Raw genomic sequence first — 17919 nt, 5'->3', positions numbered from 1 at the left:
ATTACCCCACTTGCCCCCTCCCCACCGGGCAGCCCTGTATCCCACCAGTGTGTTGAAAAATAATAATAAGGCATATGGGTGAAGTTCTCTACCAGTTGGCTGGATTTTTTAACATTCTCTTCAGACCCGGACCTACAAGGCCTGATAAGCCTGATTTTTTTAGCCAGAAAATACTGCAAACTGGTAATGTTTTCCCAAAAAAGCAGTGATTGTCACATTGCTAAAAAATCAGACATAAGAAAATGTCACCCTTGGACAAATTAACTCCTCACCCAGTTTAATTTTAATATCAAATTACACAGGGGTCAAGACTCATCCACCCTGGTAGAGAACCAGGAGGCCTAAGCACCACCTTACATCCCACTTAAAATAACTTCTCCAAGTAAGACTTAAGTGGAACCTTGCACTGGCCCTCTGCACATCCCCTGTGTAAACAGATAACTCAGTCCAAACACAGAGGGCCAAATTTACTATTGAATTTAGCTTTAAATGAGTTGTACCAATTTTCTCCAGCAATAAATTTGGCCCAATGTGTCTTTGCTGCCAAAGGAATGGAGTGGCCGGCTAAAATTATGGTATATATTTTTATATCCTTTGGCTTTTCTTTAATGAGTAATGTAATATGGCCCTATTAAAAATAAACAGAATTTAACTGCAAAAATACTTGGTGTGCTTTGGGCACTATACTGTAAGAGAGTTGCTCAACCAGCTGGTGAGGCTACAATTTGGATGTCACAGGAGAGTTTACAGAATTCTTGGAGTCAGCTAGTGCTAAGTTAAAACCGTCTTCACATATATTTTTGGATTTTCTTGCATATTTCAGTAAGCAATACAGAATAAAAATGACATCCTTTTCTTGAGTAATATTTAATATTAACATTTTCATTAAAAATATTTTGAAAAGTAATCATAAAATAATAATAATAATATATGGAGATATACCTATCTCATAGAACTGGAAAGGACCCTGAAAGGTCATTGATTCCAGCCCCCTGCCTTCACTAGCAGGACCAAGTACTGATTTTGCCCCAGATCTCTAAGTGGCCCCCTCAAGGATTGAACTCACAAGCCTGGCTTTAGCAGGCCAATGCTCAAACCACTGAGTTATCCCTCCCCTGGTGAAGTCACTGGAGGGAAAATATTTATCTTACCCATCATGACTTCAGAACATATTGCTCCACAGGAAAACAAAATAAGTTTCTGCTTTCAGAACCTGATACATTTCCATACAGTATTGTTAAATATGGGCTGTAACTGTACTGGAAAGAAATACCTTCTAGATAGCCACAAGTTCTCTCTTTGGCCCTCCACAATTCATTAGGATAAAACTTGCAATCCAATTCTCCCACTGGATATTCTTGGGTTTACTGGAGACTTCAGAAGAGATGTATAAACTTACTGTCTCATCACTTATGGCTTCCAACAGAGCCTCGGTGGAGCTGGTAGAACTGATGTCTGGCATATGGTCCAACTTCCAGAGCCATTTAACAGCAGACTCTATAGAATATTCAGACACAGGAACGGCTTTTTGTTGCCACTTCACAAGATCTTGTGCAGTGCTGAAAATAATATTAGTGATTATTCAGGAGTAATGAGGAGCCACTGACAACACACAACAGCAGAGCTCAAAATATTTCTCCTGTATTAGACCTTTAATAATAATAAACCACCAACTCTTGAGGTTGAGGTTCCATTAATAGGACAGTAGTTAAAATACACATTTCTAAAACCAGACTAGTAATAAGATAAAGAGGCAAAATAAAACCCTCATAAGGCACCACAAGTTGGAAAATTAGTTTCTAGGGCAGTTGTTTCCAAAACAGAATTAAGATAACTAAAAAAATATAGCTGCTTTAAGAACAATTTCTAGAGCATAGTTCCCCTTAAACATGCATGAAACAATGTAAAAGACCTATCTGAGAAGTAGCTGACTATACAGGCTGGTGGGATGTGCTGGGGAGGGAACAGAAATATTCCAAGAGTAAGAAATAAATAATCAGTTTTAACAGTGTTGCCAAGCTAAAACAAATGACCATGTTCTCTAAAAACTGGGGAGACAGCATGGTCCAGTACTTAAAGCACATGACTGAGTGTCATAAAACCTAGGTTTTATTTCTCCCTTTACCCCCTAACTTGCTGTGTCACCCTTTGTGACTAATGAGTGATTTTTAGCCACTATGTCATCTGTAAAATAGGATTAAATACTTACCTACCTACCAAACCAGAAAGTTGGGATGTGGAGTTCATCGGTATTTTAAAAAAGTGCTTTGAAGTTTTTGCATTGAAGGCACTACAGAAGTGCAAAGCAAGCGCACATGTGCATGTATACAAAAAAAAAGAAGAAGAAAAAAGAAAAAACAGGTGGTTCTAGTCTCTGTGACATTCCAGAAACATCATTCGGAGAATTTCTAGCAAACCTGGGAGAGTAGTATTGTACTGTCACAGAAATTTTTTTTTAAAAAGATAAAATGTATTTTTGTCCTAAATCCCCCTCCACTACCTGATAAATTCAGCAAATACTTAACTTTACTGTGCCTCAATTTTGATATAACTTTGCAGATCACCTTTAAAAAAATGGTGGGTGTGTCCCCATAAGCTCACTTCTGATTTTCAAACCTCAAGTGTATTGAGAGGTGGTGAATTAAGCACCTCAGGGCACCAGAATCAAAACTGTGGCATAAATCAGGTGCAAAATTACTTTAAGAGTCACAATCTAATTTTTAGTAGACTTTCTGAAGCCAGTTTTCAAAACAGTATGCATTAAATTGCACACAAACCTTTGCGTACACATGACTTGCATGCACACAAACTCCCATCCTGACATGAATGTAAATCCTGTTTTGTGTGTGTAAATATCTATATGCTTGCGTAAATAAAGGCTTGCACATGCACATGAATTTGAAAACCTGGGCCTATTTGTCACTGAATACGAATTAATTTACTCATATTAGGAAAGGAATACAGTCTCTTTGTTAAGGCACTGGACTGGGACTCAAGACATCTGGTTTCATTTCTCAACTATGCTACTGTGTGATTTAGTGTGTGACACTGGGCAAATCACTTTATTTCTCTGTGGCGTAGTAGCCCACCTGTAAAATGCAGATAGCAATACTTCCTTTCTCCCAATGCATATTGTTTCATGGTAGGAACAGTACAGATGTATGATGCCTAACATAATGAGGCACTGAACTTGGTAGGATCCTTTAGGCACTACCATAATACAAATAATAACACCATAATACAAATAATAATAATGACCATTGCTACTGCAGTAAGCATATCGTCGGAATACAGATCTATACTCCACAGTACTTCTCTTCATCTCATTAACAAAAAGTAGAAAATAAACACCATTTCCCTTACCGAATGAGGTTAAACTTGGCAAGCTGGGCCACTTGCTGTGAGAGGACCATAGAAAGCGCATCACGGCACAGATCAAATTCAGTTCTACACACAGTGCCAAAGTCCAGAACAATGGTGATGCACGATTCCAGAATCACTCCAAATATCTGCCGACTTTCACTGGTTACCCATTCCATTCTCTGCTTGTACAGCTCAATAGCTCCAGTTAGACAGTCCACAAAATGAAGAATTAGCTCTTTTTTGGCTGTCAGCTTTATTTAAATACAAGAGAGAATGAAAATGAAGATTGAAACAAATAACTCAAAGCAGTCCCAAGTCCAGCAAAGCTACAATGACTGATTTGTAGTGCCAGATATGCCAGCCAAGGTAGCAATGGAAACAACCCATTTTTCGTTCACTATTTCAGCAGCAAAATACTTGACAAATGCCTCTGAGTCACTCACATATAATGGAAAAGCCATTGCACTTTATCCTAATTGCATTCCACAATATTTAAGTAAGCATAGGGTAGTGTCAACTAGTTTGCATGACTTGTTTGTGACAAGATCAGAGTAATGTAAGCGACTTAAAAGAAATGGGGGCTTTGGGGGTTGGAAAGGACTGCAGAGCAGATGGATGGATATATTGGGGGCATTTGGAAACTAGTTATTAAGTTAGGGCAAGATTGTGACTTGCTCTTAAAATGCTGTGCAGGGGAATAAGGGGATGTACAGTTCTTTCCTGGGGCAGTGTAATCTCAATCTTGTCCTTAAGCAGCAGCTGAAAGGAAATTAAAAATGTTTTTTTGTATTTTTGTTCAGGATGCCCAACATTCAGTATCTATTGGGCCTAAATATTTGTATTTAGGTATTTGGTGCAAATTAAAAAACAACTAACATCCCATAAGCCTCAGCCCCATCAGTAAATTAAGCAAAGCCAAGGCCTACCCCTGGAAAGAAAAATAATTATAAAACAAAAGAGAAATATATCTAAGACCTTTTCTGGACCTTATGACATTCACTCCGGGGTTCTAGGCAAAGTTATAGGCATTACCCTGACTCACGTACATAAGAACAGCCACACAGTATCAGACCAGTGATCCATCTAGCCCAATACCTTGTTTTCCAACAACAGGCAGTACCAGATGCTTCAGAGGGAATGAACAGAACAGGGCAATCAGCAAGTGATCCATCCCCTGTCATCAAATCCCAGCTTCTGGCAGTCAGAGGTTTAGGGATATACAGACCATGGGGCTGCATCCCTGACCATCTTGGCTAATAGCCATTAATGGACCTATCCTCCATGAACTTATCTAATTCTTTTTTGAACCTAGTTACACTTTTGGTCTTCATAACATCCCCTGGCAACAAGTTCCAAAAGTTGACTGTGCATCTTCTGAAGAAGTACTTCTTTTTATTTGTTTTAAACCTGCTGCCTATTAATTTAGTTGGGTTACCCTGGTTCCTGTGTTATATGAAAGGGTAAATAAAGAGCAGATGTTGTGGGAGAACTATCCATAATGACTCCAAGATCTCTTTCTTGAGTGGTAACAGCTAATTTACAATTCATAATTTTTAAGTATAGTTGGGATTATGTTTTTCAATGTGCATTACTTTGAATCCACATTGAATTTCATCTGCCAATTTTCTTGCCCAGTCACCCAGTTTTGTGAGATCCCCTTGTAACTCCTCTCAGTCAGCTTTGGCCTTAACTATCTTGAGTAATTTTGTATCATCTGCAAAACTTTGCCACGTAACTGTTTACCCCCTTTTCCAGATAAATTATGAATATGGTGAACAGTACTGGTTCCAGTACAGATCCTTGGTGGACCCACTATTTACCTCTTTTTATTGTTAAAGCTGACCGTTTATTCCTACCCTTTATTTGCTGTCTTTTAACCAAATACTGATCCATGAGAGGACCTTTTTCCCTCTCAGCCCATGACTACTTACTCTGCTTAAGAGCCTTTGGTGAGTGACTTTGTCAAAGGCTTTCTGAAAGTCCAAGTACACTATATCCACTGGATCATCCTTGTCTACATATTCATTAGAATTCTTTGAGGGTCGACAGATTGGTAAGATATAAAAATCAACGAAGAGTCCTGTGGCACCTTACAGACTAACAGACGTACTGGAGCATGAGCTTTCGTGGGTGAATACCCACTTCGTCAGACGTATTCACCCATGAAAGCTTATGCTCCAATACGTCTGTTAGTCTATAAGGTGCCACAGGACTCTTCGTTGCTTTTTACAGATCCAGACTAACACGGCTACCCCTCTGATGGTAAGATATAATTTCCCTTTACAAAAGCCATGTTGACACTTCTCCAAAAAATCATGTTCCTCTATGTGTCTGATAATTCTGTTCTTTACTATATTTTCAACCAATCTGCCTAATACTGAAGTTAGGTTTACCACCCTGTAGGATCACCTCTAGAGCCTTCTTTTAAAAACTAGCATAACATTAGCCATCCTCCAATCATCTGGTACAGAAGCTGATTTAGCAACATGGTACACACCACAGTTAGGAGTTCAGCAATTTCATATTTGAGGTCCTTCAGAATTCCGGGGTGAATACCATCTGGTCCTGGTGGCTTATGTCTCTTTAATTTATCAATTTGTTCCAAAACCTCCTTTACTGACACCTCAGTCTGGGGCATTTCCTCAGATTGGTCAGTGAAAAAGAATGGCTCAGGTTTTGGAATCTCTCTCATGTCCTATGCAGTGAAGTCCAATGCAAAGAATTCATTCATCTTCTGTGCAATGATCTTGCCTTCCTCGAGTACTCCTTTAGCATCTCAATTGTCCAGTGTCCCCACTGATTGTTTGGCAGGCTTCCTGCTTCTGATGTACTTAAAACAAATTTTTGCTTTTTTCTTTTTGTGTCTTTTCCTAGCTGCTTTTCACATTCTATTTTGGCTGCCTAATTCTACACTTTGCTTGCCAGAGTTTATGTGCCTTTCTATAATCCACCCTAGGATTTGACTTCCAATTTTTGAAAGGTGCCTTTTTGCTTCTAATCACCCTTTTTACTCTGCTGTCTAGCCATACTGGCATTTTTTTTTTGGGTCCTCTTACTGTTATTTTATTTGGAGTACAAACTTAGTTTGAGCATCTATCATGGTGTTTTTAAATAGTTTCCATGTGGCTTACAGGCATTTCACTCTTGTGACTGTTCCTTTTAATTTCCATTTAACTAGCTTCCTCATTTTTGTGTAGTTCCCCTTTTGGAAGTTAAATGCTACTGTGGTGGGTTTCTTTAGTATTTTTCCCCCTACAAGGATGTTACATTTAATTACATTATGGTCGCTATTACCGAGCAGTTCAGCTAGATTCACTTATTGGACCAGATCCTGTGCACCACTGCCCTGAGCCCCCTGCCGCACCCCGACCCCCTGCCGTACCCTGCACCCTGACCCCCTGCCCTGAGCTGCCTGCCGCACCCTGCACCCAACCCCCTGCCCTGAACCCCCTGCTGCACCCCAACCCCTTTCCCTGAGCCACCTGCCACACCCTGCACCTGACCCCCTGCCCTACCCCTCACCCCTCCTGCATCCCAACCCACTGCCCTGAGCCCCCGCCACACCCCTCCTGCACCCCAACCCCCTGCCCTGATCCCCTGCCACACCCCAACTCCCTGCCCTGAGCCCCTGCCACACCCCACACCCCTCCTGCACCCCCCGTGGGCAGGGAGGGGGAGGAGTTGGGTGGGGATTTTGGTGAAGGGGTTGGAATGGGGGCAGGGAAGGGGTGGAGTGGGGGAGGGGCCAAGGGCAGCAGGGAGGAGGTGTCAGTAATGTGGCCCTCGGGCCAATGTACTAATCCTCATGTGGCCCTCGTGGTCATTTGAGTTTGAGACCCCTGTTCTAGATCATTAATCATTTGGCGCAGTAGAAATAAAATCATCAAAAGATAAAGTTCCCATTTTGGAAATACATCAGTTTCCTGTCAGCATTTCTTTAGAAGAGGAGATACTTCAGTCACATCATTTTGTTACACTGATATTATCTTTTAAATAGGGGAAAAGTTATTACTCTATTGAACCACAAGTCAGTCGCACTTACATTATATACTCTGCCGTCTTGTACTCTCAAGTATTGAGGAAACAGACCGTCTGCATACCGAGAAGCCACAAATTTCCCCAAGGTGGACACATAATCTACATTCAAGATTATAAACGGTTGCCAGTTATTGGGACTATTTTCATTATGAACTGTTTTTCTAAGTCATATGCAACAGAAGAGAAGATAAATGGCACTTTCATTAAACTCTTTTCTTTTGGTTAGCCAAATAACATTTTTACAGCAATCTACAAACCAAATTCAGTAACGCCTCTATAGAAGGGACAGTAAGGTTCTTTGGATAAAAGGCGGAATTTTTCCATTAAGTGATTGATACATGTTGCAGGACAGATCCTAAAAAAAGTTACTGTCCAAATTTAGGTTCATGCAGCTGAGAGGGAGGATTTGTACTATCTATGTGATATTAGTGAGCTTTAAAAAGGTTCTATTTATGTTGAGTTGTAGAAATTATTCTCATCTCCTAGAACCATGTCAAGTTCGATCTAATGGGGAATAAAAAAAAAAACCTATCATCTTGCTTACTGGTAGCAAGCTTCTTGTGACTTTAGATTTCTGCAATTCAACGTCTGTATTCTCCATTTACATCTTAAAAGCAAATGCAAGTATTTGTCACTCAAAAGAGAAAAAAAAAATCATGGATGTACGATGCCCTCCCATGACACATAGGGAAAGGAACAAAAGTGGATGCAGCTGAAGGCATGTCTACACTGCAACGAAAGGTATGCAATTTGCAGTACAGGTAACATAACTGAAGCGCTAGCTTTAATCTAACTAGTGCACTAAAAATAACAGCGAAAATGCTGCAGCAGGAACTTCAGCATGTTCTAGCAATGCGAGTTTGTCCCTAGAGAGGCTTGTACAGCCTGTGTGAGGCTGGTGCCACTGCATTTATGCTGCTGTTTTTATCATGCGAGCTAGATTAAAGCTAGCACAGGTATGCCTAGCACAGGTAAATCACATCTTCAGTTGCAGCGTGGACATACCCTGAAGAAGGAAAAGCATGTTCTCTGCTCCCTGGACAACAAAAGTTTCTTGGCAGATCTGCATAGCTGGGACTCCACTGACAGGAAAACACAGGGCATGTGAATATTTAACAGCCACGGAGCAGCTATTCCATGCAGCATGTTCCTTTGCTAATCCAGTGTCTTTTTGCTGGTAAAACCATGCTATAAGAAGCATTGTATACCTCCTTAATCCAGAGAGGAGTGAGTGTGCAACCTCTAGCCTTCTAGTAATGAAAGTAAGGCTCCTGGCAGGGGAGAATACAGTATTCCCCATGGCTCCAAGCCAGCTGCGTTCTTAAATTAAACAGCATAAAACAATTATTAATACATTACAACTACTGCTTCTTAAACTGTAAATTCTTCATGTCAGGGAATGCCTTACTGTGCTCTGTAAAGCATTATTATGTAAATGATTTATAATTATTATTTCTCACAAACTCTCTCCTCCAACTGCTGTACAACTGCAAATTATAATTTGGCTTTGATATTGCAGAGCTTGACTTTGCAAGAAAAACAGCCTGAGTTTAAATCTGATATGGAATTACCTGTCTAAAAATTAGCAAAATGTTCAACTGGAAGCACAATAATAATTTATGGCAAGGAGCTCAGGAGCATCTTTGTGTTTTCAGTCCATGAAGGACAGGGTTCTTATGGCAGTTACATTTTCGGACTCCAGGGAAAAGGTTTTGCATGTACTGATTCTGGAAAATTCAGTATCTAAAGTTATTTCACAAATGTAACTAGACTGAGATCAAGATTAAAGTGAGGAACATGATGGCGCAGATTAAAAAGAATAGTCTGTCTCTGTCTCCCTCCTCGAGAGATGAGCAGCCATATGGGATATGTTCCCAAGCTAAGGTGAAGATGCGGAATGTGACTTCCCCTTCTCTTTTCTAAGACAGCACCAAAAAAAGAAACAATTTTAAAGGCTCCACACCATATACTGTGCTGCTAAAAAGGAGCATGGAGCTCTGGACTATTCCAAGTCAACTTTTAGCTTTTACCACTGGCTTCCCTCCTACCTTCCCTGTGCTGAAATCCAATTTGTGATAAAATCTGAGAGAGGGACAGTTTGTTTCTCTTGAGTCCGTGACGCTGAAGCCACTGAGAGGAGGAGATGAGAGGCTGTACATCCAAGTCCCACAGAGAGCTTTTCGGTCTCCTTTCCTTCTCTTTTGACTTGCCCTCATGGGCAATGTTGGAATCCGAGTTTTCTTGCTCTCTTGCGTGTTTCATATCAAAGGTAACCTCTATAAAGAGAAAAAGACACGAATGTTTACACTTACCAAAAAATTGTTTATTCCCTCCCGCCATCACTTGTCTCACCATTCCTTTTGCAAGGCACTTTTTATATTTATCTCTCTACCTTTTTCTCATTCTACTGAAAAAGTGTGCTTAACTATGGACAGTCACCTTCAGTTCCAGGCATTTACCAGATATCATGTCCCTCTCCCTCCTCCATGTACATTCACTTCAGTAAATTGGGTTTATCACCAAAAATTGCTCTTTGTTTTGAAACCCAAGCATTGGGAAGGCTACATCCAGTCTGCCAGAAAGCAACCCTTCGAACCCACAAGAGACTTCACCCCAAATACTGGGACAGATAATAGGCAATCATAACATGCACATCAAAAGCTTTCTATTGTAAATCATCCAAGAATACATGCAAAATATGTCTACTTCTTAAGATACTCACGGTCACTCCAGGCAACTCTTTTACACAGATTTCCGGTCATTCTGGACTTCTTGATTTGGGGTCCTTCTTTGTTTTCCTCTTAAAAACCTGAAGAATTAAAACCAAACAAACACTATTCAATATAGTACCACTCAGAGGCCCGATCACGACTGGGACTTTATTGTTCTAGGCAATTACAAGTATAAAATAAAAAATAGCTTGTACCACAAAGAATTTACCATCTAGAAGGCCAGTCTTAGAAACACATGCATAACTTTAATAATGCAAATAGTCCCATAAGATAACATTATGCATGTGTGAGACTGCAGTATCAGGGCCCAAATGTGGAAAAGACACAACAGGTGGGTATAGAACAGGGGTAGGCAATCGTGCCGAAGGTGGCACAAGAGCTGATTATCAGTGGCACTCACACTGCCTGGGTCCTGGCCACCAGTCTGGGGGGCTCTGTATTTTAATTTAATTTTAAATGAAGCTCTTAAACATTTTAAAAACCTTATACAACTAAACTATTGTTGTATGCAAAGTAAATATTATAGACTTAGAGAAAGAGACCGTCTAAAAACGTTAACATTTATTACCGGCACGCAAAACCTTAAATTAGAGTGAATAAATGAAGACTCGGAACATCACTTCTGAAAGGTTGCTGACTCCTGTTCTAGACTGAGCACTGAGTCCCATTGGATAGAAAGATTAACCTAAATCAAGGGTCGGCAACCTTTCAGAAGTGCTGTGCTGAGTCTTCATTTATTCACTCTGATTTAAGGTTTCGCGTGCCAGTAATACATTTTAATGCTTTTAGAAGGTCTCTCTCTATAAGTCTATAGTATATAAATAAACTATTGTTGTATTTAAAGTAAATAAGGTTTTTAAAACATTTAAGAAGTTTCATTTAAAATAAAATTAAAATGCTGATCTTATCAGTTTAGTGTGATCCTTTTCCTTGCTGAGTTTTCCAATGTGCATCACAGCAGGGAGTGGCTGAGGCCAGGAGCAGAGCCCCGGGCTGGCTGCCGGTACCCAGGCCAGCAGTGGGCTGAGCGGGGCTGGAAGTCTGGATACCGGCTGGCAGGGGGGCTGGTGGCTGGAACCCCAGACCGGCAGCGGGCTGAGCCTCTCAGCCTGCCACTGGCCCCGCTCAGTCCACTGCTGGTCTGGGGTTCCGGCAGGGGTAAAAGTAAATTAAATTTCTTACAGGTACTGTCATATTACAACCCCCCTCGGGGGTGGGGGAGGAGCTCAGGGGCTGGGATGTGTGTGGGGGAGCACTCAGAGCAAGGGGTTAGGGTGCGGGGGGATCAGGGCAGGGGGTGGGGATGTGGATGGTGCAGGAGTCAGGGCTGGGAGCATGGGGGGGTGTAGGAGTCAGGGTTGGGTGGCGTGAGGGGTTCAGGGCAGGAGGTTGGGGGGTGTAGGGGAAAGTCCCGGGGGGATAGGGACTTGAGGCTGGCCTGGGACAGTCCCGGTTGTGGCCGGGTTACCTGGATGGTGGATGGGTCCCTGCCCCATGCTGTTCCTGTTTCTACCAAGGGAGCTGTGGGCCAGCAGTGTGGGGGCACTGCATCTGCAAGCAAATGGCGGGCAGCGGCAGAAGACCAGGGCCAACTCTAGGCACCAGCCCAGCAAGCAGGTGCTTGGAGAGGCCAACGGAGCGGGGGGCACGTCCAGCTCTTCGGCGGCGGGTCCCTCTCTGAGGGAAGGACCAGCCACTGAAGACTGAAGCGGCGGTGGTAGAACTGCCGCAGATCGCAATTGCAGCTTTTTTTTTTTTTTTTTTTTGCTGCTCTGGGCGGCAAAAACGCTGGAGCCGGCCCTGCAGAAGACCCTCTGGCCTGCCACTCCCTTCCCCCAGGGGCCGCAGGGATGGCACGTGCCTGCAGTGCCCTGGTGTCCAGCCACAGTAGCGAGAGAGGGGCAGCAGGATAGGCTGGGATGCGGACACCTCCACCGCGCCTCCCGCCGGCCCCTTTCACTTGCCTGACTGTCTGCTGCTTCGGCCGCCAGCACCAGCTGCAGGAGAGTTCCAGCAGCCAGCAGCCCCTCCCCACCAGCTGGGAGTGCACCGCGCGCCCCAGCATCGGCCGGCTCTGGGTTCCGGCTGGGTTTCGGTTCCGGCTGCTGTCCCCTTGCCAGACGGGGTCTCAGCCGCCGGCCTGCTCAGCCCACTGCCAGCCTGCGGTTCCGTTCACCCAGGCTGGCGGCAGGCTGAGTGGGGCCGGCGGCTGGGACCTCAGCATGCCATTTAAAATTGGGTCTCGTGCCACCATTGGCACGCGTGCCGTAGGTTGCTGACCCCTGGTCTAGAAGATACCATCAGAGACGCTTAGTTTTGCAGTTCTCAAACTGTGGATTTCTGTCTCCAGAGATAACACGCTTGTTAACAGCAAAAATGTTTTTAAATAAAAATAAATAAATACAGAGGTAAGAAATAACAGACCTCAACCCTATTGTCCCTCCGCAAATTTGTGTACACAAAGTCAATCCCTTACCTCTCTCTAAAAGTGCAAAGTTTCAAAAAGTTCAATGAATAGAAGATTGTTGAGGGCAGAATAGATCTGGACAAGGAGAAAAAGTCTGGAGATAAATGTGAGAAGGGAGGGACAGGCAGTAGAAACAAAAGTGAAACTGATTAAGAGCATATTCCAGAAGTCTTAAGGTCTTTCTGAGTGTAACCTTCATTGATTTGAGATCTATCATGCCATTCTCTCACTAGAAGGGAAAACCTATAATGGCAGTAGGCCGTAAAAGAGACCCACTTTGGAAATATTTTCATGAAGTTCCTCTACCTGTGGGTAAAACAGGCCTGCGTGCAAAATGCAAACAGTGCAACAAAGAAATGCAAGACCTGGTTGCCCAAATGAAACATCATCATGAGATGTGTTCCTTCTCAGGTGGAAGCTGCGTTGAAGATGATGAAAGGAACATGTCGGAACATGCAGGATCTTCAGGTGGCTAAACTTTTTTATTTCAGACTTCTTTCTTAAGGACTGACTGTCTTCCTTCTGGACTATTCTTGAATTCTCATGTTTGAGCAAAAAATATAGTTGTTACTCTATGGTACTATCATTTTAGATGCAGTTGTAATAAAAAATAAATATCTGAAATAGGCAAATCTTCCTTTTACAATTTCACCTTTAAAGTAGTACTGAGTGTCAGTGAATGCAATGAGTGATACTAACTGAGCAGTATGGTAATAATAATTAAATAACTGCATTGACTTATTTTGTTTAGGAGAATCCATCCTCAACATACAGGATTCTGAAGACTATCCACCTTCAAGATCACCATCATTTCTATAGTTTCAGCATTATCTGCCAATGATAGTGTTCCAGTCACATCATGTATGTCACATAGCCACAGTATATCTATCACCTGTAGCAAAAAGAAAAAAAAATCTCCATCATCCAGAAACAACCCTAGATAAGTTTGTGATAAGAACCAGCAGATTACAAAAAGAGGTAATTGATGGAAAAATTGCCTGGTTTGTTTATGCAAAAAATTCTCTTTTCCGTATGATTGAGAACCCACACTTCATTAACATGGTTCAGTCATTAAGACCAGGATATAGTCCACCCAACAGAGGAGATGTTGCAGGCAAATTGCTGGATAAAGTGTATGAAAGAGAAATTGAGCAGTGTGCAAAGGTCTAGCGGGTAAAATTGTTAACCTGAGTCTTGATGGGTGGGAGCCAGGGGCGGCTCCACGCCCCAGCACGCCAAGCGCGTGCTTGGGGCAGCAAGCCGCGGGGGGCGCTCTGCCGGCGCCGCGAGGGTGGCAGGCAGGCTGCCTTCGGTGGTTTGCCTGCGGAGAGTCCGCTGGTCCCACGGCTTCGATGGACCACCTGCAGGCGTGCTGCGGCTTCAATGGACCCTCCGCAGGCAAACCGCCGGAGGCAGCCTGCCTGCCGTGCTTGGGGCGGCAAAATCCCTAGAGCCGCCCCTGGTGGGAGCAATGTCCACAATGATCCTGTTGTATGTGCTGGTGTGACAACAGAAGAAGGGAATGTCTTCCTTATAGAAACAAATGATACATCGGGAAATGCACACACAGCAGAATACTTACAAGAAGTAGCAGTAAAAGCTATAACAAACTGTGAAAAAAAATTCAAATGTCAGAGAATGCTACAAATGTACCCAGGATGAGAAGAAATTATTTAGAAGAGAGTGAAGAGAGTCCCAAGCTAATAACATACAGTTGCAGTGCTCATTTGATGCACCTCCTAACCAAAGACTTCAGTGTTCCAGAAATAAAGGCAAATGTTGTTGAAATTGCAAAGTACTTCCGTAACAACCACTTTGCAGCAGCTGCTCTGAAAAAAGTAGGAGGAACCAGGCTAACTCTCCCCACAAGACGTGTAATGGAACTCATAGTGGACTGTTTTGAGCACTATATCAAGAACTGACCTAATCTGATGACGGTTTGTGAACAAAATCGTGAAAAAATAGATGGCACTGTCACAGCCAAAGTTCTCAACACTGGGCTTAAGAGAAATGTTGAACACATGCTGAGTACCCTGAAGCCTATTTCTGTAGCCTTGAACAAAATGCAGGGAGACAGCTGTTTTACTGCTGACAGAGCTGCTGGAAGCAGCGTGGGCCGAGAGACTTACTGGCCACCACTTCCAGCAGCTCCCATTGGCCCAGAGCAGCAATCCACAGCCAGTGGGAGCCGCGATCGGCTGGACCTGCAGACGGGACAGGTAAACACACCGGCCCAGCCCACTAAGGGCTTTCCCTACACAAGCGGCGACCCTTGTCTGAGAAACCCTGCACTTGATCAAAGGGTCAGGTACTTATCTTTAAAAAGTTGTGCCTGAATGAAAGGATTTCTCCCAGCTCAGATTCGTTTCCAAGGGGGCAGGGGAGGGAGAGAAGGGGGAAAGCCAAGCTAACCCCTGAAGGGGTATTTCATGGCACTCTCTCCCGGTGCATCTCACTGAGCCCCACCGGCTGTACTACAGCGCAGGGTTACCTGGCTGGCGGCACTGATGGTGTTATTGGCCACTCGGGGCTTCCTTCCTGGCCCTGGTAAGTTCTCGGCGGCTTTCTTGTTGTTCCTCGGGAGACTCGGGCTGTGGGGCTTTAGGAACATGAAGTCGCTCTTGGCAGACTCCGGGGTCAGGCATACTTTGTAGTAGTAGCCCCGAGGGCTGCTGCCCGCCACATCCAGGCAGTTGGGCACTTTGCTGCCCAAGGAGAGCTGGGACTTGATGTTAGAATTTTTGAAGACGTCGGCCGGAATGCCACCCCTGGAAATGTGCCACCCCAAGCACGTGCTTGCTTTGCTGGTGCCTAGAGCCGGTCCTGCTGGTGATGTTCTCTTCCTAATACAGCATGGCAAGAAAATCCTCCAAATATTAATGATTAACCTGTTGAACTGGAGATACTTCACCTCCCAATGGACTTCATAAATATCTGCTTCAATTATCTTTGGTAAATGAAATAACCAATCAATCATTCATTTTCTGATATAGCTGTAAAACTAATCTGAAAAGTTTTCAAAATAAATCACTTTAAAAATGTATAGTGTGTACCTTCTAAAAATGAAACCTACATCTATCTCTGAGTTGTGAAGAATATGTATTAAGGTTATAACAACCAACAAGAATACACTTTTATGTAGAAATCCATGATTTCCTGACTAGTGATTTAAATCATGGTTTAAATCAAATCCACCCTGGTTCTTAGGGGCTCTGGTAAGAAAAAAAAGCAAGGAGTCCTCTTTGCAACCTGATAATATATGCTATGTCTATAACATATGTACTATATTTACAGAATAATTTTATTTTAGCTTAATAAAATTAATCATTATTAGCAGGGTTTAACTATCCATATAACATCCAAAGAGAATACCTTTTATTGGGCAACCAAAGGAGATGTGTCTGCAGGTAGCAGCTACCTGTGTGATTTCTAAGCAGAAACAGACAAACTAAAAGGTTCCTTATCATAGCAGTGTCATGTAAACAACTAAACTGAGCAGTATTTTGAACAGTTTTCTGCATTTAAGTTGTGGATCCCAGAAGCCATCTCATTTTTGCAGCTGCCCAGAGTTTGACTATAGATTTTCCTTCATTTTATAATATAAATGCCACTCCTGCTCACCCCAGCTGAACAGCATCTGTATGTGAAATGCATTTTAAGAGGAGAAGAAAAAAGTTTCCTACACAAAGAAATTTTGACAAGAATATGAAATGGCATCAATATAAATATCAAATTAACCTCAAATCTAAGGAAAGGCAACCAGCTAACCTTGAGCCCAAATTCTGAACCAAAACAGATTTTTTAAAATTCAATTAAAGTTCACCATTATCCTTTCACTCTGCCAATAAAGGTCTCCTGCACCCTCAGTTACTGTGCATCTTGAGTTTTTAATCTGTGCTGGGAAAACTAGACTATTTTATAAATACAAGAACACAGCCTGGTGGATTTCAAGATTGGAACAGAACTGATGAGAGCCCAGCAAAAGTGTGAAACCTTAGCATGGAACATGTATTCAGAGGGCTAAGGTAGAAGGCTGTTTCATTTGGGGAGAGGATGCGATCTGGAAGGAGTTGGAGGATTATGAGGAGAGGGAGAACACAGAAAAGGTTGTCAAAGATCTGACACCTACCCATGCCTGGGAGAGTACAGCAAGCTACTTAGGACATTTTTAGAAGTCGACAGCCATGCAGAAGAGTAAAAGCCACAAAACTGAAGTAACAGATGGATCATGAAATACAGCAAATAATAATGCAGGAGGGAATGAAAACACAAGTCCTGGGGGGAAGGGAATTTATGGTTCCATAGCTTGATTTTCTGAGCACACACCACCCATTGCAAACCAGGCATGACTGTGGCTACACTATCCTATCCTCACCTCTCTCCTTCCACAGGAACCTGGGTGTTTTGAGGGTTGCCCAGCAATGGCGCTCAGGGGCCTGGGGCTTTAGGGGTATTCGTGGGGGGAAATAATGACAATGAACATTTAACTCGCTGGGGCGCCTGGGAGCGGCCCCCCTGTGCTGGGGTCAGGGAGAGGGCTCCAGCTGCAGGGTGTGTGGGGGGGGAAGGAGATGCGGGGTTAACCCCTCAGGGCTGGCTGGCGCGGCAGCTCCGCTCACCACGTGGCAACGTGACATTCCATCCCGGCCACAGCGGCGCCCCCTGCCGGCCCCCCGCTGGCTCCCCTCACCTGGCTCCCGCCGCTCCAGTCCCATTGTGACGAACGCGGCGGGTTCTACGGCGCGGCCGCCCCATTGTTGACGCTGGAGACAGCTGGGTTGCTAAGGCGGGGCCGGGGGGGGGGGTGTGATGCAAGCGCAGGCCCCGGGCTAGCGCCACGCCCCCAGCCCCGTGCCCGGGGAGCGGGGTAACCCAGTGCCTGCGGGTGGCCCTCGCTCCGTGCAATGGGACCGTACGGTCCGTGTGCGAGCCTGGGGGCGTGTTTACGGGGCTAGCCGGGTGCCCTGATGTATTTCGCTTGCTCAAGCTGACTTCCAACAAGCGCTGGTGGTTTACAGGGCGCGGTGCGCCGCGTTTTAGCTGTTTCGTTGCTCGCGTATCGCCGGCAAGACGAATAGTTCTTGGTTAGACGGTTCGAAAAGCACCAGGGAATTTAACAGCAGCTCTGGGAAGAACTTTCTTTTATTGGGGGTCCAGGTTAAACTGAATTTGCTTCCCACCCGTCCTTCCACGCTCCCGGCATGAGTCATCGTCGCTGATTGTATTAGTGTCAGTGCAGCTGTAGCCATGTCGGTCTCAGGATATTAGAGAGACAAGGTGGGGAGGGCAGCAGGTTTGTATAATTTTTGGTGGTGCACA

General features: G+C 43.8%; 1 protein-coding gene across 1 annotated transcript in view; it reads right to left on the bottom strand.

The window, feature by feature from the left end:
* Positions 1 to 17275, bottom strand: part of VWA3B (von Willebrand factor A domain containing 3B) — a 129528-nt gene extending 112253 nt beyond the window's left edge. The window contains exons 1-6 of the mRNA XM_039520285.1: positions 17220 to 17275; positions 10124 to 10210; positions 9450 to 9677; positions 7406 to 7500; positions 3364 to 3614; positions 1400 to 1559 (exon numbers count right to left, since the gene is read on the bottom strand). Coding sequence (XP_039376219.1) covers positions 1400 to 1559; positions 3364 to 3614; positions 7406 to 7500; positions 9450 to 9677; positions 10124 to 10163 — 774 coding nt within the window. The 5' untranslated portion in view covers positions 10164 to 10210; positions 17220 to 17275. The remainder of the gene's footprint in view (positions 1 to 1399; positions 1560 to 3363; positions 3615 to 7405; positions 7501 to 9449; positions 9678 to 10123; positions 10211 to 17219) is intronic.
* Positions 17276 to 17919: the final 644 nt, after the last annotated feature.

This window comes from Mauremys reevesii, linkage group 1 (assembly GCF_016161935.1).
Source record: "Mauremys reevesii isolate NIE-2019 linkage group 1, ASM1616193v1, whole genome shotgun sequence".
Lineage (NCBI taxonomy): Eukaryota > Metazoa > Chordata > Testudines > Geoemydidae > Mauremys > Mauremys reevesii.
Note: the sequence above shows the minus strand (reverse complement) of the source record. Positions and strands in the feature narration are given on the sequence as shown.